The sequence below is a fragment of the Protobothrops mucrosquamatus genome, unplaced genomic scaffold (assembly GCF_001527695.2).
Source record: "Protobothrops mucrosquamatus isolate PMUCROS unplaced genomic scaffold, P.Mucros_1.0 scaffold300, whole genome shotgun sequence".
NCBI classification, from domain to species: domain Eukaryota; kingdom Metazoa; phylum Chordata; class Lepidosauria; order Squamata; family Viperidae; genus Protobothrops; species Protobothrops mucrosquamatus.
In genome coordinates, this window is record NW_015386643.1 from 404126 (window position 1) to 427252 (window position 23127).

The 23127-nt window shown below is 42.4% G+C and overlaps 1 protein-coding gene across 1 annotated transcript in view; it reads right to left on the bottom strand.

Annotated features, from left to right (window-relative positions):
* The window catches only part of HDAC6 (histone deacetylase 6), a 37416-nt gene extending 15715 nt beyond the window's left edge, over positions 1–21701 (bottom strand). Inside the window, exons 1-19 of the mRNA XM_015814949.1 lie at positions 21611–21701; positions 21338–21442; positions 19602–19690; positions 12152–12236; positions 11595–11635; positions 11404–11500; positions 10457–10554; positions 8354–8458; positions 7727–7795; positions 7402–7528; positions 6587–6652; positions 5350–5409; positions 3140–3229; positions 2946–3052; positions 2739–2806; positions 2405–2582; positions 889–1017; positions 417–585; positions 53–186 (exon numbers count right to left, since the gene is read on the bottom strand). Of these exons, the coding sequence (XP_015670435.1) occupies positions 53–186; positions 417–585; positions 889–1017; positions 2405–2582; positions 2739–2806; positions 2946–3052; positions 3140–3229; positions 5350–5409; positions 6587–6652; positions 7402–7528; positions 7727–7795; positions 8354–8458; positions 10457–10554; positions 11404–11500; positions 11595–11635; positions 12152–12236; positions 19602–19690; positions 21338–21442; positions 21611–21685 (1892 nt within the window). The 5' untranslated portion in view covers positions 21686–21701. The remainder of the gene's footprint in view (positions 1–52; positions 187–416; positions 586–888; positions 1018–2404; positions 2583–2738; positions 2807–2945; positions 3053–3139; positions 3230–5349; positions 5410–6586; positions 6653–7401; positions 7529–7726; positions 7796–8353; positions 8459–10456; positions 10555–11403; positions 11501–11594; positions 11636–12151; positions 12237–19601; positions 19691–21337; positions 21443–21610) is intronic.
* Positions 21702–23127: the final 1426 nt, after the last annotated feature.

Sequence of the window (23127 nt, forward strand, 5' to 3'; positions counted from 1 at the left end):
ATCTGCTTTAATTAGTCAAACAAAACGTCATGTTCTTACGGAGCATATTTACCTCAACGGCCTCTGGGCCAGGCGCTGGGCATGGCGTGCTGCTAAAGCCACTGAATTGAAGAAGCAGAAGCCACAGGCAGTATCTGATTCAGCATGGTGTCCTGGCGGGCGGACAATGGCCACAGCATTTTGAGTCTAAGGCCCCAGAAAAAGAAACACTGGGGGATCAGTGCAGGATTGAAATTCAGGACAGCAATGGCACCTGGGCAGACAATTTCTACCAAGCTAAAAGGGATCTGCAGAACATGCCATTCGCTAGAGGCAGGCCTGTCCCAAAGGCCCTAGGAAAGCAACTGGATAAAAGGAGATCATCTGTAGCAGACCAGCTGAATTAACTGCTGCTCTTTCTCTGCCCTGGCATTTACCTTCCCAGAGAGCACAGCCTCTACTGCGCTGAATGCGGATCCAGCTGCCAACCGGGCACACACATAGGAGCTGGCACAGATGTAGACAGAATTGTACTGGTCCCCCTGGCGATGCAGGTCACGGGGCTTCATGGTGGCTGTGGACTTCAATGTCTCCACATAAGCCAGGCTGCAGAGAGGAGAAGAGGCAATGAAGCAGCCTTTCTCGTCTGGATGTCTGCTGAACAGGTTGGCCTTCACAACCCCTACAATTCTGTCAGCAGGTCTAAAAAGCCCAATGCCTCTAGAGGGCATCTGGTTGGGAGAACACTGTAATATGGACCCCGCTCCCTCTTTATATTAAAAAAGAGAGAGAAGAAGAATGTGAAGCTTTGGGCATCACAGATGGGTATCACTCCCAACTCTATTTTGCGAGACCTCCCGCCCTTCTCCCTGTTGTTGAAAAGACTGTTGGAATTAAACTCGTCAGAACCTGTGGCACATTTGTAGTTCTTCTTCAGAGGCAAGACGGGCTGGGATCCGGCAGCACCTTTCTGTCAGATGCAGCTCCCTGTGGCGCTGGAAGATCCTGGATACTCTCTGAGGCAGCTCTGGATGATGGCTACAAAAGAAAGGTAAGAAACTAAGAATGACAGAAAGTCACGATTCCTAAGGAGCATTTATATGGGGAAATCCTCTGCCCTTCCAAAAACCTTAAGAACAGACTCACACCTAGGTCTCAAATCTGCTTGGAGGCCATGTGGCTGAATCATTTGATAATATCATTATGATAATATCATAGTCTTAGAAAAGCATAGCCCTTAAAGTCTGTGTTTCCAAAAATATGAGGGTAATTTGGAAATAAACCTTCGTTTGGTTATCAATGACAGACACTCACAGATACAGAACTTTTATTATACACATTGGAAAACTACAACATTACATTACTTTTCGACATAATCGCCATTCAAATTGAGGCACTTGTCATAATGTCTTTGCTCGGCACCAAATCTGGGCTGGGGGGGGGCTGATCAAAAACATCCCAACGGAACTGCTTCAAAAGTTCTTGGGTGTGTCTAGCGCAGGGGTAGGCAACCTTGGCTCTTTTATGACTCGTGGACTTCAACTCTCAGAATTCCTGAGCCAGCATGGCTCAGCTTGCAAATCTTTCCCTTTCCCCTCAGCCTGGCTGGCTCAGGAATTCTGGGAGTTGAAGTCCACGAGTCATAAAAGAGCCAAGGTTGCCTACCCCTGGTCTAGCGGTATGCTATGCGGGCGAGCATTATCGTGAACCAACACCATGCCGGAAGTCAGCATGCCCCGACACTTGTTATGGATGGCTCGTCTGAGTTTTCGTAACGTTTCACAGTAGACATCTGAACTGATAGTCGAACCACGCTCCAGGAACTTCACTAGCAGTACTCCTTTGGCGTCTTCACATTTGGCGGGATTTTCTATGGCACCACGTCCAGTGTGGTGTTGGTTCACGATAATGCTCGCCCGCACACCGCTAGACACACCCAAGAACTTTTGAAGCAGTTCCGTTGGGATGTTTTTGATCACCCTCCCCCCTAGTCCAGATTTGGTGCCAAGTGACTATGATTAAGGAATTTCAAACCTTGTAAGACGTTATGACAAGTGCCTCAATTTGAATGGTGATTATGTCAAAAAGTAATGTAATGTTGTAGTTTTCTAATGCGTATAATAAAAGTTCTGTATCTGCGGGTGTCTGTCATGGGTAACCAAATGGAGGTTTATTTCTGAATTGCCCTCGTAATTAGATGTTCCCTTGAAAGAAACCCAATCAGAAGCGGAGTTATCAACAGTGGTGACTTAGTGGGGAACAAGTGCTCTATGTGTGTTCAAAAACATTTTCTTTACCAGCTGGTTCTTGGTTTGCATTTTATTCTACTATACCAGCTGATGCAAAACCACATGTATACATTATACATAGAGAGAGGATGGAAACCTTCCTTTCAACAAACCTAACCTGTATCTGAAATTCTTACCTGTCCCACATATTGTAGTGCTCCATCATTTTCTCATCATAGACTAGCCCCGTGCAAGAAGGCGGCTGAGGCTGTATCAGTTCAGCTGCTGACCTGGAGAGGGTATCAGCTACAGAGACAGGGCTGGCTGACGGCCAAGCTACACTGAGCTTGCCATCTTCCTGAGGCACATCGGCACCTGAATTGCGTGGAAGAGGCAGAGAAAAGATTCACCGAGTGTCTTAAGCAGTCCCGATTGTCTGACAGCCAATCCAAGTAGAAAAGAATTGAGAGGAAAGGTGCCCCCGATTACTTGCTTTTGAGGAATGGGAAAAAGAGAGCTACGTTCACTCACTGATCCTCCGTAGGTTCTTCCAATACTTGCTATGAACTGCAATGGTCTGAGACACTGAGCTGAGAGCACTGACAGGAGGAAAAGAAGTTGCTTTAGTTAGACTTCTGCTCAGAGGGGAAGGTTGGATTTGGCCCAATGCGTTGATTCTAAAAGCACCAGGCAGCGGGGAGCTCCAATTGAATGCTCAGGAGCCAATGTCATTCTTACCTGCTACATGGGAGGAAAGGTGATTCCATCAGCGGGCAGGGGTCTCCTAGAAGAGTCTTAAGGACCGTGCAGGTTCCCTCTGCCAAAGACTGGAGATTATACCCACCCTGTGCAGGTGAAAGGAGAGGAGCTAGGTGGCTTCCTTAAGAGACGGCCCACCCCCAGCCCCAGCCCAAAAGCAGAAAGTCACCCACCTCCAGAGATAAGATCAGCTTGCCTCCAGCCAGTGACTTTAACAGGTGTGTCAGTTGAGCAAAGCATGCTGGGGTGGCAGCCATCTCCCCCTGGGGTGGGGGACAAAGGTTAATCAATTTCACTCTCCTGACTTACTTTTGGAAAAGGGAGCCAGGCATGAATCAGAGAGGAGATACATTAAATGAAATGAAAAAAAAAGCAAGACGTCAGACATGTTACTTCTACCGTAGCAGACTTCTGGAAGCATCTCTAAGGCTGTGACAAGAGAAATGGGAATGGAAAAGACCTTGGTCCTCAAGGCTGGTGGAGCTGTTTCTGCATTGTCTAATCGAAGCTCTACGGCAGGGGTGTCAAACTCAATTTCATTGAGGGCCGCATCAGCATTGCGGTTGCCCTCGGGGGGGCGAGTGGCTGTGGCCAGGGTGGGTGCGGCCTACTGGGTGGGCGTGGATGGAGTGGGTGTGGCCTACTGGGTGGGCATGGCCAGTTCTATATCGTTCGCGTCAAAGGTTCCTGTGGGGGCCTGGGCAGGAGTGGGACAGATCTGAGGGTCTCTGGCAGAAGGGGGTGGGACCGGGGCAAGCGCCAAGGCATGGTCCATTTCTTCATTCCTCACAAAGGGTGACACCTCCCCAGCATGCACCCAGGGGGCTGGTTCCTCGCTGTTTCCAGACGGCCTTGTGGAGTTAAGACTGAATGCGTTTCAGCATAGATGGCCACCACAAAATTGTACATTGGCTCCCGGCTGGCCTGGGCCAGGGCCAAGGCAGTGGGGGCCGTTCCCTCACTGTTTCCAGGATGGCTTCGCGGGCCACATGAAACCACTTCGCAGGCCGCATCCGGCCCCCGGATCTTGTGTTTGACATGTCTGCTCTAAGGCAGTCCCACACTTCAAAGCCCTCTTTCTAAGTCAGGTGCATCCAGCCCTCATTCTCAGTAAACCACCTGCGGCTTCAGGGACGGTCTTAGGTGGGCAGCCAGTCTACTTCATCAAATTATTCATCAAAGCTGCCATCAGTTACCATACCATACATAAAGGCATGATTAGACGTACAACCTCATTTTATTCCTCTTACAATAACCTGGAGGTCTTATAAGCAGGACAGGGGGTTAAAAATGGTTAAAAAAAAAACACCTTCCAAAAAGATTAGCTATTAATCATTCTTATTTTTCTTGCAAAATTGATCAAGCGTATTTATCAAGAAGACAGTTAAGTGAGTTTTCTCCTATTATGTCCTTTCTTGCAAGAGTTGCTAAGTCAGGAGTATGGGCCGGGTGCGTCGCGCACAGGCCATGTCCACCCCAGCTCCACAAAGGCAAAAAAATGTCACAATACATCATGATACGCAATCGAGTTTGACACCCGTGTGTGAAGTGAATCACTGCAGTTGTTAAATTAGTAACATGGTTGTTCAGTGAACCTGGCTTCCCATTGACTTTGCTTGTCAGACGGTCCCAAAAGGGGATCACATGACCCTGGGACACTACAACTGTCATAATATCAATCAATCTGTTTATTACAGCCATAAGGCCAGACATAATAAAAGTATAACAGCAGTGACAATTTTACTTCCATATTTACAGAATATAAAACCATCAAACAATCAATGTAATATAATCCGAAATTCTCAAAATAAAACATCATATTAAATTTTTTAAGACCTTGATAATGGTGCGACGTATTGTGCAAATGGTGGCACAAAATTGGGCAACCTGAGAACTGTCATAATATGAGTCAGTTGCCAAGCTTCTGAATTTTGATCATGTGACTATGGAGATGCTGCAATGGTCGGAAGTGTGAAAAGCAGTCATGCCACTTTTTTCAGTGCCCTTGTAACTGTGAACAGTCACTAAATGAGCTGTTGGAAGCTGTTGTAAATACCTAAGTTGTCGCATGTGTGTGAGTTGCCATTGAATTACAGTTTTAATGTGACAAAGAGGAATTTGTTAAAAGCACCAAGAATAATCAAATTAATGACTGAATTAATTTTTTATTGAATTCCAATTAACATTAGCCTTGGCTCATTTCTGCCTGGTCTATTTCTTTACCCTAGATCTCCATGGTACCTGATTCTATAAAGGTTGCCTATCCCTGCTCCAGAACATAACTGTGACTTTAATCTGGGGTGCCAGGAGGAGAGCAAGAAAATAGATTATAACATCTAAAAATTGCTGAGAAACACTGCAGGGAACATAAAAGTCATCTTACCTTAGGGTCACCAATTACGGCATCAAAACCCGCAGCAACCAGGACCATCTGGGGTTGGAACTGCAAACAGAGTACAGTAGAGCAAGAATAAAATATCCAATTGGGAAGCCAACAGAACAAATAACAGGGAATTCCCATGATTCAAGAACAACACTAGCTCTATGCTAAGAATTGTTTGTTATGCGATACTTTTATATAGAACAATGCCCGCTGAAGTGCTACTTAGTTTTTGTAATTATGACATGACAAGAGAATGAAGCTGCCTTAGAGGACTACAGTGGATAGAGGAGGAGAGGAGAATGCTGACTTCATTGAATTTCTGCTCCATGAAGCAAGAAGAAAATTTTGCAAAGATTTTGGGCAGATCATACAACTCAAACAGATGACAATGATATCCCCAAATTTATACAGGCTATAAAAAGAGCTTTCAGCCAGAAAAACAGAATGGCACAAAAAAGAGGTTTTAAGCATCTAATGCAGGGGTCCCCAACCCTGGGCTGCGGCCCACCACCGGGCCATGGCCTATTTCCATTGGTGGAGTGGCACGCATGCGCACGCACAGCTCGACTCGCGTGAGTGGCAGGCCGGCACACACGTGTGCGCTCACAGCTTGCATGGCTGGAAAGGGAACTGGGTTGCATGAGTGGTGGGCTGGCGCATGCGCAGATCAACTAGTCGAGCTGCGTGTGCATGCATATGCACATCAGCCCTCTGCTCGCATGAGTCGAGCTGCGCATGGGCCTACTGCTCAAGCAGCCCGGTTCCCCTCTCTCCCCTAGCCAGGCTGCCAAACCACGAAGTTTGGGGACCACTGCTCTAATGGATCCTACACCGAGCAGAAAGCTGGACTAGATGACCTCTAGATATATCCCAACCCTATGATTCTACAAATTCCACACAAACAATTCCCAATTCTGCACAATCTCACTTGTGTGGTTTATCAACATTGGCTTGAACAAAACCTACTATTTTAGATATTATAGCAAGAGAAAGAAGAAGACACGAGGGTCAAGACCAGTTGTTGAATAGCATACTAACACTGTTAAATAGCATATCATCCAACAAGATTAAGAAATGCTCCCATCAGCATTTCCTATTATATGATCCTGGATTACAACAAGCTGTTTATGATCCTGGACTACTCTTTTGGACAATTATAAATATACAAATAAAAAATAAATCAAGAAATAGGTTGGACTGTCCAAATTTTCAAAACGCTGTATGCCTTGTTGCTTACCTCCAAGGCCACTGGTAGTAGAACATGTAAAAAGGCAGAGAGGTAGTCAGCATCCCTCATTCCGGTCTAAAGGGATAGAAACACACATCAAAAGAGCTTAAAGCAAATCCCCAAGGATTATCTTTATATGCACACATACATGGGCATTCTATCTAAGAGAACAGCCACTGTTGATGTAACATAGGAACAGTAAGGCAGGTCATAAACTTTGATGGATCTGATATTACCTATGCTAAAAGAAATCAGATCCAAAACCTCTGCTTGTTTGTTTTTGACTTAGTGTGATGTGTGAATCCATCGTAAGAAAGAAACCAAGCTATATCTGTAGTCATGGGTTGTAACTGGCTTCTGAATCTGGGCTCATTTCTAAATTCTAAAACGCAACGGCTGGATTCAGGTACTCCACTAAACCACAACCCCAGTATGCTAAACCACAATGTAACCATTTTGAGGTTGATTTACCATGAATGAAAAAGCACACTGCATTTGTGAATGAAAACTTGATGGTTTACCATTCAGTGTGAACTCAGCTATCTTATTCAAGAACTTCAAGAACAAGGTTTGGAGTGATGTGTGAACTTCGTTTATTAGCTGTGAGAAGCACAGTGGCACTGGAGCCTATACTAACCGGTCCTGGTACAGTCGGGAGAGTCATTTGGGATACTGAAACCATATTAGGTAGCTAGCCAAATGGCTCCATTTGCAACTGCTCTCAAGCAACTTTAGCCAGAGTGGAGAATTGCCAAACGATCACTCCCAGCAATCTCAGCCTACCGTGTCCCTACCACCTGGGAAGAGTCCCTACTCTTCCCTACCTGGTTCCAGGGCACGTTGATGTTGTAGCCCTCTCCCCGACCTCTGCCCACTGCGTGACTGTCAGATTCTGGAAGGTGGGGCCAGAAATTCCCTCCTTCGTAGCGATGGATGGAGAAATAAAGGACGCTAGGAAAAGCAGTCACGGCAGATTCAGCAGTAAAGAGAAACAAAGCCACTAGCCAAGCCCCAGCCCTCTGAACCCAATCTGGGTGCAGCCTGAATTCAACCCCAAACTGATTTGCTCTGTTTTCGCCAACTCTCCTCATCCACTATAGAATGTCCCAAGATCTCCGGCTAAACAAAACTCATCCCTTGATTAGGCACCTGGGATTCTCCTCAAAGAGGTATTGGAGGCCTTGCCCATGGTGCACATCCCAGTCAACGATAAGCACCCTAGAAGAGGAAAAAAATGCAAACGTAATGAATGAAAAAGGAAGCACATAAAAGGCAGCATCTGAAAAAGTAAGCTGGCATCAATCCTGCTAACAGCATCTCTTCAAGGAGTCATGGGAACTGGAGTCCTACGGTGCGCTGGGAGACATCTCAGCTTCCTCACTAAATTACTATTCCCAATATTCCTTATAAAAGCAATGGCATCGTCATGACCACTGACGCAAGTATGGATTTCACTACTCGAAGTTCTAGGGGCAGTTACAGAACAGAAATGATTGTTTAGTAAATGTTCAATGAAAGACTGAAACAGATTGTAATTGGACACTGAGACACATCCTCAAAAAACTGAAGTGTGTGGAATGACTAGCACCAGTTGTTCAAATATCTAACACTTTGTGTTTATTCAACACCTTGGCTAATCCTCAATCAATCAATCAGTCAATCAGCCAGTCCACATAATGCAGAGGAACTGAAGCTCAAAGAACATTGGCTCACGCTTGTGGCAAACTGTCCAACAAACAGCCTTAACTGTTATCTCGTCTCTTCGTAGCTACTCACCGCTCCACCCCCAGTTTCTGTCGGGCATATTGCGCTGCAATGCCTATGTTGTTGAACATGCAGTAGCCATTCATCTTGCTGCGGTGAGCATGGTGTCCAGGAGGCCTGAAACCCAAAAGACACAGTGGGTCAAAATAGGATTAGAGAATCATAGCCCAGCCACGGAGGAAAAACAGAAAAAAGTGCCTAAATGTTAAAGTGTGACTACAGTGAAAATTATCAGTTGCATTTTGCACCTTCTGCTCTAAATGCTAAAGAAAGCATGTTTGGGCCACCATTCCCATGTGTCTTCAACGACATAAAGTTCAGTAAGAGTGAGGAAGGACTCTGGCTACTTTCATATAAGATTCTTACAATACTGTGTAAGGGGAAATGTTCTCATATGAACACAAATTTTATAGAGATCAAGATATGACTTCCTTTTGATTCAATCATCATTTTTCTCACATTCTCTCGTCTTTTCATTAAGAGAGAAAGACAGCAACACAATGCTTTGGGTTGTTCATTCTAAGATGCGTGAATTCCATCACATTATTTTCTTTCTGGATCGGCTGGACTATCATGTCCAGCCTCCATAAACAAGCACATGTATACACACAAAGTTCAAGACATTGACAATCCTGCCTTTACAGATAGTCCTCCACTTATACAACCACAGCTGGGCCCCAGAATCTCGGTTGTTGAGTGAAGAGTTTATTGCTGGAATTGTGGTTGTTAAGCTTTTTTAAACGACCACAATTCCAGCTCTCTCTGCTGCAGTCATTAAGCATCCCTTCCAAAGGGAAAAATGCTAGTGAACACCAGCGCTGTGAGCTTTTTAGAATGCTGGCATTCACCAGCATTTTCACCAGATTTGAGGACCATTTCTCCAGCATATGAGACAATTTCTCCTCTCCTCGACAGGAGGGAAAATCCCTCAGCTTGCTGGGAGAATGAACCTCAAATCTAATACCCCCCTCTGCTTGCAACCTTCTCTATCAGCTTCCCCGCTGGCTTTCTGGACAAGCAAGCAGAGAATATTGCAAATGACAATTAGATGATCGCAAGGCACTTAACAATCACTCATAAACGTGAATACGTTACCAAGAATCTGAAATGGGATTATGTGATCAGAGGGGCAGAAACACAACATTTTACAATGGCTAGAAGTGCTTTACATTCCGATGCTGTGGCGACGGTAAATGATTGTTAAATGATCAGTTGTAAGTCAAAGACTATCTGAACTGTGTTATCCACTAGGGATATTACCCTATTTTTTTTCTTTTCCATCTGCTTTACTGTAGTTATACCCTGTTGCTATTTAATGTAACCTTCCCCACGTGAGGCCCTCTGGATATGAACTGGCTCCCAGAATCCCTAGCTAGTGTGGCCAACCAGATTCTGAGAGTTAAGTCCAACACATCTGGAAGGCAGCGGATTAGAAAGTCTGATTTGTAGATAAGGGAAATCTCTTCTCTACTGGCTATAAATAAAAAGATAACAAATAGAAGTTATTCTTTTGGGCTTGAACTGTACACAAACCACTGTGAGAATATGCCCCTTCCCTTACTGCCAAGGGAGTTATTAAAGGTAAATATACCATCTGACAGGCCTGGTAAGGGGCACAGCATATACCAGTGATGGCAAACCTTTTAGAGACCGAGTGACCCAAAACCGCCCCGCCCCCTGGCCTGCCCCCACTCCATCCCCACCCTGCTCCACCCCCACACCACCCACAGGGCCACTCACCACCTCCATGGCCCGCTGCAGATCACTCAGGCGGCCCTGCACCGCCATGTTGGCCACGCTCTCCTCCCGCGCCCCACAGCATCATCTGCATGCAATGGGGTACGAGGGTGGAGTTTTGTCCCTGCTGCCCAGCTGCCATGTGCTTGGCTGTGCTTCACTGCGTGGGCCGTACCCAGGGGCGACTCTCCTCTGGGGGGGCTGCTGGTGAGGAGGGGGCCATGGGGGGAGGCAGGGCTGGGGCGACGGCATGCGTGCCCACAGAGAGGGCTCCGAGTGCCGCCTCTGGCACTCGTGCCATAGGTTCGCCACTACTGGCATATACCATTACCATTTTGAGCCAAGCAAAAGTGAAAATAATCTCTATTTGCACCTTACCTGACCACAGCTAGCCCATTACGGAGTTCTCCAGACCATACTTTCTCCACAAGTTGCAAGACAGAACCAGCAGCAAGGCAGGCACAGCGGTAGAAATTCTTTGGCAGGAATAGAAAATCAGGTTAGCAAACCCTACTATAGTATCACGGTTTCTCCTGATGCAGAAGAACAGATGGAACTCTAGATTCTTATTAAATTGCTTGTTGTTAGCTCCGCCCCCTCAGAAAAAGCAAAACAAAACAGGACATGGATAGATGTGTTCATCAGCAGGTGCAAAGAAAAAAAACCCAAGAAGCCACAAATCCAGTAGCAGATTATATTAAATAATGTAGAATTAGCGGTGGAAAAATTATAATTTATTGTTCTAATTACTATACTAAAATCCCCCCCCCCCAGAAATGGGTTTTAAACATACTCCCTCCCACTCTTTAATTAATGTCAGAGAAAAAATTCTGATACTCAAGAATGGGGAACTTTATTTACAAGGATCAGAAAACACATAGCAATGGAGGAAAAAAAAATACAGGATGTGGAAGATCTAACAATATCATTTCTATCCTCCCTTATTCCAAGATCTTCCTTCCTCAGAACTGTGATACTATTATTTCTGGAGAATTTCATCCCACGTGCCCATGTTTCTCCAAGAATGTTCCATAAGAAGATGCCAAAACATGACTGCAACAGCTTTTAGATGTGCTGCTATGCAAAGTATTTATACAGTATAAATTATACCCATCGTCTTGGTTTTGCCCCATGGATATTAGGCAAGCATATGTCTAACCCAGCATTAGAGTGAATGGCATTCCCCAACTCAGTGCTGCCTGCAATTCAGAAAAAAACAACAACACAAGTTTCCAAAGGTACAGCCTGCCAACTCTGCACCAAGTATTTTAGTTACAAAAGGTAGACATTTCTGCCTTTAAACATAACTCACTGAAGATACTCACTGGATGCAGGTAAACAGAATCAAAGGTATCTGCCAGAGACCTTAACTCGGTCTCACTCATTGTTTCAGTTGATTTCATGAGCGTCAAGTATTCTTGACTGTTAAGAAAGAGATATACACATGCTTTCAGCTGAAGCTCAGTCACTGCCTCCCACCCCTCAGCTCGGCCACAACTCCAAGATTTGCTTTCACCTGTGAGCCAAGAGGATCTCTTCCTCAGAAATTTCTCGGCCCTGCCAGGAGAGATAAGAATATAAACATTTCATTCTCTACTGGTTGCTTATCTGCATTCCCTGATTTCTCCAAGGACCTCAGGACATGTCGTAGATGTCCAACTCATCTCTCCCCAAGCACTGATTTTCTAAACTGGGGGGGGGACTTTTTGGTGGCTGGGGGCAGCCCTTAATGGTTTGAGACCATTGCAGGTGGGGATGATGATTCAAATGGGGGCAGCCACTGCCAGATCATAGCCTTTTCTATTCTCTTAGAAGATCAGGCTGAGGTTTTGATAGATACTAGATTTAATTTATTTATTTTTAAATGCCTTATCTGTTAGGTGGACTTGGCAGTTTTTGTGCTTCCCACCCCACAATAAAAAACGGAGTGGAGCTCAAAGGGCTGAAAAAAAGGAGTTGGGTAGCCACACAGAGCTGCAGGTTGCCTACTTCTACTCTAACTACTGCCTCACTGCAATGTATCCTAAACGGGTCTACCAATTCTTGCTTGTTCTCATCTGCTCCCTCACTTACCAAAACTGGGACACAACGTTCCAACAGTTCATACTGAAGCAGTTTGTCCCGAATAGTCACCAACCGCTCTGGGCACTCTGGGAAACTAGAAAAAAAAAGACAACAAAGGGGATATGTAGAGACAGATCAACAACTCCTTAACTAGGAGGCAAGTAGTGGAGTTGAGATGGTTTGGAGAAGAAAAAAACAAGGGTGGGCTGGTAATCTTTCTCCAGAACCCAGAATTTATCTGAATAATTCAGGAATGCAGTAAAAAAAAGCAAGAAGGGAAAAGGATAGGGGAGTGTCAACTATGAAGAATGGCAGAGGGCATTTAAACCCTTGTAATAGGTATCAGCATAACAAGTGGAGCAGAATAAAAGGATGAGAACAGGAGGAAATAAAGTGGAAGGAAGACGGTAGGGCTACAACAGTTAGTGCTAGGGAGCAGAGGCCACATTCAGGAAATAATCTGGGAATGCCTGTGAGAGCAAAGTCTTTTGAATCTGCATAACCGAGATTGTGCAGAAGATGGTAATTTACGGAGGATCGGGCATTTCACACAGATATATTAGCAGGGCTGAATTTGCTACACTGAAAGAGTTTCCAGATCTTATGGTGAAGATGTACTATTTTGGGAACACCCTGAAACCAAGGGCATGTAGATATTCCTCTATATGACTTCTACAGGTAAGACCTTCTATACACTTAGCTGTGAAGCTAGCTCTGCACTTTTCACCCTTCTCTTCCTCAAAACAATTGAAGAACTGTAGAATCAGGTCCATTTGCAGCTCATCCAGCACTTACACCAACACAGTTTCCTTCAGAGGCAGAAGAACAAGACAGCTCAGCGTTTCCAGGTAGTTTACTGGAGGCAACACTGGACAATTCTAGCAGCATAATCCTGACAATTCTAAAGGACAGCGTATTGAGAAAAAACTGCTCTTTAGAATTTCAGAGCTCTTGTCAAGCACAAACATTTGATTTGTTAAAACGTCTGGAAAAATTCCCTCCTAAAACTGACTTAGGGAGGCATATTTTCAAAGTGTGGTCCAGACAACATGCAAAATCTGCTGTGGCCTTTAAATCAATAGAAGTAGTATGTGCCTAGTAGTATAACTGCTGTGAAGCAGAGACATTAGCTAAGCAATCCCAAGCAATACTGACACAAATTCTTCATCTATTGCGGGTGGTGGCTTTTTAAGGTCCTCCATGGAAATAACATTTTGGAACTAGGTGTCAACTCTACAAACGAGCATGGCTGCAGCCATGATTCCTACTCATTTTCGGTTGCCACATAGAATGGAGGGAGGGGGATTGCCAGGTGCTTCGCTAGTCAAAATAATCTTTTGTTCCGTGGGAACCAAGGTCATTGGCTGCTCCCGAGACTACAGGCTGGGTGTTGTGTAAAAAGCCCGCCAAGAAGATGTATTGGGGAACATAGTTGCTTGCATAGCTATAGGGGAGGGATTTTTTAACTTTGTATTGGGGAATTGTTACGTGTATCTCCAGACTTGGTTTCACTTTTGACGTGCCAATGCTTTGTAACTAATAAACATGTTCTTTGAGGAATTTGCAAGCCTCGGAGTTCTGCTTTATTTGTCTGTATGTCGGAACCTTGACAGTAGGGATGAAATCAAAAGACTTATACTGCTAAAAAAAAAAATCACTAAGCAAAATTGAAATCACTAAGCAAAACTGAAACTTAGCCTCACTTAATGCTTTGTGCTATTTCATGCTACTTCCCAAATGTCCCCCATCAGCTAAGCGCTGGCAATCCTGACAGCAAATAGTTGCAAACTGAGAAGTATCTTACAAATTCACACAATGTCACTGGAGTAGATAACTGGTACCTCCCATCCAAAGTAAAAAAAAAAAAAAAAAAGCAATAGGAAGTATGGGCCACACAAAAGTTTTTGTCAGCAGAAGCAATGAGAAACCTGTAATTTGGCTCGGAATCAGACACACAGCTGGTAGCCGAGCTCGCTTCTCTGATTAAAATCAACCTTGCATGCGGAACACATTAGTTCTGTTTTTTAAAACAGGTTTGCTGTCCTTTCAAAAGACCAGTAAAAATATACTTTGGGTTTTTTTAAAGAAAAATCTGTGGCTCTTCCAGAAGAACACTAGCCTATGTTGGTGCGTCATGAAGCACTGGTCAAACTTGAAGCATGCTAAATGTGGCGGCAAAGGAAAGCTAGATAGTTCTCAGCCTCCGACTACATCACCCCGAACATAGAAAATGAGGCAATGCAGAATGTTTGTCTGGTAACATTTGTGTCAAGAGAGAAAGAAAAAACACTACTTTAAAATCAGAACAGCTAAATATGAATGTTAGCTATCTCCACAGGTGACTAAGATAAACATCTTTGTGCTGAAATTAGGAACATAAGGACGAGTCCTCTCTTGTATGCCCCAAAGTAGACTTTTTAGAAATATTTCTAGACCTTATCAAAGTCAGTTCTTCCTAAGCTGACGCTCTACAAATATTTTGACTTTAACTCTCATCATCCCCCTCTCTATGTGGTGATAGCTGAGTGGGAAATGATGGAAGTTGTCCAATACATCTGGGGGCAGTTTGAAAAGTCCTGTTATAGGGCTTGTAAATGTAGATCACAAATTCACTGATATTATGAGGAGAGTGATTTAGAGCTGTACAGACCGGAAATGAAGAGTCAACAGTTATTGCAAATATAGAAGTGCTGATGCAGTGCTCTCACAAATTTAGAACACCTATATATAGAAAAGAGCTAACTTTTAAAAGGTTATTAACTCCTTTCCTATTCCACTGAAGACAGCCATTTTCTAGAAGCAGGGAAATTCTTTTCGTTGCTTATACTTTGGGCCTACTCACACTTGCAAAGGACAAAATAAAACTTGTAATAGTATATTAAAATTATTAATCTAGTCCCTTTGCTTTGTTGATTTTGCAAAACGACTCTAATATTATCAGAATGGATATCACTTTTGCAGGTTAACCTCTATGCTTTTTTAATGCCTTCATGACCCCTTCTTCTAAGGTAGAATCTACCTAGGAAAAGATGCTATAGGTGCCCACTCCTAGAGAGAGCCAGCGAGTGGGGACCTATGAGGGGCATTTTCAGTGGCAGCCCCTGACTTTTGCTCACCCCCTGAGCTCAAACTAGTCCTCACCCTATTAGGAAACAGGTTGAAGACATCCTCTTCTGTGGGCATTTGGGAACTGGCGTTTAATGGAAGATAGCAGTAAATATTCTAACATTTTAAACATCAGCCCTTCAAGACAGTCCAGATAGGAAGCCAGTGCCATTAGTACTAACACTATCTTTATTGTCAAAAATCTTGTAAGCATGAAAGCACATTTCTCTCCCCTCACCTTTACAGTCGAAAAAACTAGGGAGTCTCTTCTGAGACACTTATGTCCCCATTTCTTCTGTGGGCTGAGATGTCTCTTATCTGACCTGTCCCCGGCTTCGGTTCTTCCTTCTCCTGTCTTTCAAGGATATTCCCACAGACCATTACATGAATCTATATTAAATTTATGGATGTTCTCAATGTGATTGGTTATAAGCCGCAAATAATCATTCAAGTATGCAGCATATCGTGATTGATCCATCTCTTTGTTGCCCATCTAGAGTGAGTCTCTTCTGCTTCACATGTTTCCCATAATACTGTTAAATTAGAAAGGGCAAAATGGGTAAGGATCTGTACAGAAATCAAGACAGGAAAGTTACACTCTGAGTCTACTTAAGTATCTAATGATGTTCTAAATGAAAATGGATAAGATCCAATTTTGAGCTTAATACGAAGTGAATTTGCTTGTGTTCATTAGGGCTTCCTTTCATGTAACAGGCGTTAGGACTCCAGTCAGCATTACCCAATGGCATTTCTTGCCCAAAGTTTAAGAATGATTGCATTTAACAAAGAAGGATGTTATTTTAAGATGGATGAACAATGAACAATGAACAAGGATCAAGGGTATAGGACTGCTATTTAGGACTGGAGATGAAGAATCCGATGGGGAATCAAGGAAGAAATAAAAGGATCATGGTCATCATATCCAGGGAATTATGTTGAGATTACACGGAAAAGTGAGCCAAGTGGGTGGAATAAACACACACACCACAGAGTTACAGGCAGCACAAAGGGAAATAAGAACAGAATTATATATTTACCCACATCCAAACCAAGGTTACTCTTCCTCCCTCTGCCAGGAAAAAAAATCAACGGTTTGGAATGATGAAACATATTCACTTCAGACTTTTAATACTGCTTTCAGCTGATTACAAAAGGGAGAAGCAGTCCAGCAGGGACATGGACTATTACAGCCTCACATTTCCTGCCATATGATTTTACACAAGAACCTTTCTTCCACCTTATTTTCTTGTAAAATCCAGAGTGCTACAAAATGAGTGAACCCAGACACAATCAAAACTGAAAACAAGCTTCCTGGAAGTGCATTCACTTATCGGTAATCCTTGGGTTATGACGGGAAACAAACGGGAACACGATCGTCATCACTAAGGAATGTAGTCTCCAAGAAGTCTAAGATGTGCTGTACTCCCTCAAGATATGCAGGTCATTAAGTGGGAAGAGACAGAGGTCCCAGGTAAACAGTGAGAGAGTTCTGCAGGGGGATGGGGGAAGCTATGGGATGGCCTGGGACAGCTGGCAAAGGCTGTGCATGGGTTGGGCAGGACTGCGGGAGATTGGTGCCGGTGGGAGAAAAGGTGGGAGTGACTTACCTGAGTAACATCTCACTTTCCGTGCTGGCATTCCCACTTACTTTGTGGAAACCCAGCAGGGAAGGTTGCAAATGGCGATATGACTGCAGCTCCCTGATTGCAAATGAGACACCTAAGTGCCCAAGATTGCCATCACGTGACTGTGGGGAGGCTGCAATATCTAGAACTTCAAGGATTGGTTGTACATCCATTTTTTTCAATGCCATCATAACTTTGAACAGTTGCTCAATGAATTGAAATAAGCCAAGGACTACCTGTACAATATTTTGGCCAGGTATATACAATGGTGTTTCCAAGGCAGAATATTGGGCTGGAGGGTGGAAATCTACAATCATTTCCAGCATTTCAAAGGATTCATTAATCATCCTAATCCAACTCTCTGATCTTGAGAAATCTATCTCCTATCCATGTCCTTTGACTGTCTATTTAGAAGGAAGTTTCACTGCTTTCATGGGTATTTCAAGTAAGCAACATATGGCAGACGTTTGTAGGCACTGGAAGTTTGAAGGCACTTTTTAGTATCTAAACAGATACTCCAGGCAATCAAAAAATCAGTTCAGCAAAACAAGAATAAACGATATATTGGTTTTGGCAAGGGAAGCCCTACCCCCCACCCCCATTCCAATGATTAGAGAAAGTATCTCCATGCTCTAAATGGAAGGAATCTTCCCTTTATAAAAAGGTCCTTGAGGGAGGAATTCTCCGTCCTCTGCAACCACTTTTCACCATTGTTATTGGGGTTTTTTCCCCCCCAAAGCAAATGAAATAAAATAATGCTCCATTCAGTACAAGGCACTATAGTTACAAACACCATGCTGGTGTCAGCCTTTGAGGTAAACCAGATGTGGGGGAAATCAGTTTTTAGATGAATGGAATGAGTTAAATCAAGTTGATAAATAGAGATATAATGATTTCGGTTTTGAATCACAGCCTGTTATCTTTATTCAAACAATTCTCATTGATTTGTCCTCAAAGTACCCATGGGAGATGTTTTCCTTTTGGTTATCTGGCATTCCCAAACTGCCTCATCTTGATCTATGGGAGATGCTTTCCTCTCTTGTTTCATTGCTTTATTCCTCTCTCTTCTTGTTTTATTGCTTTGTTCCATTCAGATAAAGACCTACATCAAGGAAGACAACTTGATATTTTTATTTTGGATTATAGATCCACTGGCTGAGGCAGATGGGAGAGGAAATCTGAAACCTATAGAAAGCATCAGGTGCCTGGCCCTCCCTAGCTTGCATGAAGCAGGGAGATTACTTGGCCCTTCGTTACTAAATGACAGTTTTATTCACACAGCCAATTCATTTTCTTGTATTTAAAAAAATCCTGAGCAATTACAATTGATCAAAAACAAAACAAAAACTCCAAATCCATGATTACTGAAATGAGGTTCTACCTGCCTGAGCAGGGGGTTGGACTTGATGACCTCCAAGGTCCCTTCCAGCAATATTATTATTATGGATCATCGCACAATTCAGACTGGATTTGGCATTTTGTCTACCTATCGAGTCCTTACCAAGGACCTGGGATAGGCAGATGTGGATGTTTGATGGTATTACAGATATCGTCGCAGGATGAAAGCAGTTCCTAGTAAGGCCGCCTTTTGCAATTGACTAATAGCGAATTTGTCAATGCCAATGGTGTTCAAGTGGTGCTCCAGTTGTTTTAGGATTGCACCCAAGACGCCTATTACTATTGGTACTACCCTTGCTTGCTTTTGCCACAGTCTTTCTACTTCTATTTGTAGGTCTTTGTATTTTGTTATCTTCTTCAGTTCTTTCTCGTCTATTCTGCTGTCTCCAGGCACTGCCACGTCCACTATCCAGACTTTTTTGTCTTTCTTATCGACAATTGTTAAGTCCGGGGTGTTATGTTGCTGCTGCTATTATTATTATTATTATTATTATTATTATTATTATTATTATTATTATTATTATTATTATTATTATTATTATTATTATTATTATTATTATTATTATTATTATTATTATTATTATTATTATTATTATTATTATTATTATTATTATTATTATTATTATTTACAGAAAATATGTATTTGCACCTTAGAAGAATTTATGAAAATCACCAGCAAATCAGAGTCATGTTCACTTTCATCCTAACTGTATTGATTAAACTGAGTGCTGATGAAGCGGAAAGTTCGGTGCTTGCTTCTAGCACTCGCTGGCCACCTGTCTGGAGGAAATTCTGAAGCAAAATAGAAAGGAAAAATCCTTTTCATTTCATTCAGTAATTCATTCATTTCACCTAACTTTTCAGCATCTGGGATTCTAAAGCTCACTGTTTCTGAATATGGCCATCCTGTATAGTTCCCGGTTGAGCTACCAATCCTTCATTAATTTGTCTACTGATATTGGTTTAAAAGCAAAGCCAGTTGCACTTCAAGAAGACTCTTTGTGAAATATTATTTGTTATACAAGTATTTCGTTTTACTTTTAATCTCTGGGATGCTGTTGAGATTTTCATCTACCCCACACCGAGGACCAATATCCACCATTCTTAAGAAACTTTCACTGGCTGAAAAAGTATAAAGAATATCTAATGAATGATTTATTATAAGAGAGTGGAAATGAAAGGCAGATAAAGTCTTTTCGGATTAAGAGCATGCAAAACTGAGATTAAGAGACTGAAAAAAAAATCCTGAAAGTTAAGAGACCTAAAAATTAAAACAATACATCTCAACTGTTATACTAAGGCTCAAAACCCCGTCCTTTCACCCTAGATACCTTTCATCCCACGGGCAGCAAAATTCGGTCATTCGATTATCCCAAATCAGTCCAGTTCCTAAGGGAGCAGCACATTCTGAAGTAAGATCCTATTTAAGAAAGAACAACATGAAAGTGGTGCATGCAGGAAAAACATTCTAATCCTAACCCTCCCCAATAAGGCCATGCCTTACTACTCTCTCCCTCTCATTCTTGCTCACAGGAGCAAAATTAGACATGACAAAGTCTCCTCTATTAGCTCTTCCTAACCTGATGCTCTCCAAATATGTTGGACTAAATACTAGATGAGTGCAATAGTTTAATAGTTTACACATTCTGGTAGAGAGACGTTCCCTGAGGATGGGCATCAGCACGAGTCCAAAAGCTCAGAAGAGTAAACTTTGGTCCCAGTGACTGGCCCAGATTGGATCTTGTGTAAGAGGATAAATTATTATTATGGATGGTTGCAGTCAGCCAGATGTTTAGACTGGATTTGGCATTTTTATCCACCTATTGAGACATGAGATAGGCAGATGTTATTGCTTCATGGTGTTAAAGGTATCATTGCAGGATGAAGTTATTCTAAGTAAACCTGCCTTTGCAATTGACTGGTGATGATTTTGTCAATGCCCATGGTGTTGAAGTGGTGCTGCAGGAGTTTTGGAATTGCACGCAAGCTACCTATTATTATTGGTACTATCTTTGCTTTCTATTGCCATAGTAGTTCTTATTTCTTTTTGTAGGTCTTTATATTTTGTGATTTTTCTCCAACTCTTATAAATTAATATAATTAAGTAATGTTAATCAATATTATTACTGTAGTTTGTCATGGTCTGCCAGATGTTTAGACTGGAGTTTGCATTTTTATCTACCTATTGAGTCCTTCCTGGGATAGGCAGATGTTCTTGTTTGATGGTGTTAAAGGTATCCTCACAGGCTGTAAGCTGTTCCAAGTAAAGCTGCATTTTGCAATTGATTTTGCAATTAATAGTGATTTTGTCAATGCCCATGTAGTGTTGAATATTATGGTTCATCATATTATTATTTACATTTATAAAACTGCCAATCACAGAATCTCAAGATAGATTTATCAGCAGACTTGAGGACAGCTCAAAGAAAGCATTCATATTTGAGTTTCTTAAAATGAATTACTTTCCTTATTCCATTTTAGTGTATATGTGCTTGCGTTAGGCATTATATATACCGCTAACTAGTTTAACACCACTGTTAAATTATTTTAAGAAAATATATTATGAGTAAATTGAGAGAATTGAGTAAATGAATACAGACTGTCAGTTGAGAAGGACCAGAAAATTTAGGTGAGGGAAAAGCAGATCAGCAGAAAAGCAGAAAACTGGCTGGGATCCTAAAGAAGAATCCCTCTTATTGCTAAAGGACCATAAAAAGAAAACACATCTACACATGAGCAGAGTATCTTTTCATCATCAGGAGCAAAATCATATGGCTTCCTCTAATGCTTATAGTAATAAAAACACATCTTTTTTTCAGGATAAAGAATAAAGTCTTAGGTTCTTTTAAGTTCTGGCCAGTCATCTTAACAAAATTTAAGTGGTGCTTTCATCTCTCTCAGCAACACAGTTACAAAAGACCCTGAACTATTTAAAAGTGCCACTCATTATGACCTCATTTCTACCATCACTGCAAGACTTGCATCTTCCAGTTCTCTCCCAAGAGTGAATGAAGAATCCATAGCTGCTTTTTCAGGCCAGAGCTTGGGAATTGAAGGGAACACCTACCAGTCGCTGCAGGCCCAAAAGCAGATCTTCAGCATCTTTGTTCATCTTTTTTGCCCGTCCTTTCCGCTTGGCCTCTGGAAGCCCTCCCTTCCTGTTAGCCTTTTTCTAGGGAAACCAAGAGGACATTATTTTGATACACCTCCTTGCAACAGAAGTAGAAAGGCTCTCCTCTCTCCCATGGGACAGAAAGGGAAGCTGCCTTGCTCAGCTAACCATACTCCCAGTGAACTATTGACTCCCACAGTCTCCATCACAACAACAGGTTTACTTTACCAATGGAGCTTCAATGTCCAAAGCAGGCACAGATTTGGGGTCCAATACTGAGCCATTTCCCAAATCAGAAGCCATTGAGATACTGCCTCCTTCAATCCTATGAAAGAAAACCAAACACACGTTAGAGAAAGTTCCATAACTTTCCAGAACATTCAATTCTGAAATCACCCTATATCTAAATATCTTGTTTCTGAAATAATCACCAAGAAAGCGGTTGCTTAAGAAGAGAAAATCTTAGCTGTCACTGAGTGATTTCTCTTGACCTATACAACCCTTATCGGTATCTAGTTATCTCCATGGTTGGAGTTTCCAGTTGACATTCTAACAAATAATGTCATCAAGGATGTAGTTTCTTGCTTCCAGTAAGAAAGAGCTGCTGAAGCTAAACAATGCTGCTTTTCACTAGCAATGCTGGTTCTCAGGAACAGCCTTGCAGTGGGAATTAAATGAGTCCTCTCCTTAATTTCATTTCAAAAAAATGAAAACAAACAAAAAACCAACTCATTTGCAGAGTATTCACAACTTAGACCTAACTGTTTATATGTGGCTTAACATGGCAGTGTTGCCTATCATATCTATTTTTGTTGTTTTATTTGATTTTAGATATTTGTAATATAGATTCACTGGACATATTTCGAATAGTTTCTATATGTGTCATATAAAGTTTCAAGAGTTTTGTTTGATTTAATGGGATATACATGTATTAAATTAATAATGGGGGATTCACTCTTTGTGCTAAGCCGTAACACAATTCATTCATTTTAAGCTTAGCATACTGGATGAATCCAGCCACTGTGGTTTATAAACCATTGTCTATGGCTTATTGTTATCTGTGCAAAACATTGTGGTGTATTCAATACACTGTAGTTAATAAAATTATGATTGGCGAACCCAGCAATACACAACTCCTCTCCTAAGTGTAGGCTTATCAGTTAAAATGCAAACTGCCCCAAATCCATACCTGTGGAAACAAATAGGACTCCAAAGAAGAAAGATACATTGTTTTATAAATCTCAAAGTAAACAAAATTAGAGTTACAGTTTATCTTTCACAGAAATGGAACAACAGCAGAAAGCGGTTCAAATATGATTAAAATAACAGGGACAGAAATTGTCCCATTTCTACCCAAACATCCGACTATGATCAGAACCAAACAATGGTCTTTCTCCCATTGGCATCAGTTCTTTCTCTGAAAGCATTTTCCTCACTAACAGCACTGCTATTGCATCGGAGCCATCAGCTTCGTTTTGACAGAATCTTTCTACAACCATCAGCAAAGCCAGATTGCAATTCCACAGGCTTACCTGAGGGTCACGCTGGCTGACCTTAGTGGGATTTACTTCGGAATAAACCTGGCAGCACTGTCAGGTGCAGATCTGAGGTGTGTCTCTTTGCAGACACACATCCCCCTCTGCTCACAACACCTTCTTTGACCCTTCTGATCACCCGGATCTTGTTAACAGTGTTTCTCAACCTTGACAATTTTAAGCCATGTGGACTTCAACTCCCAGAATTCC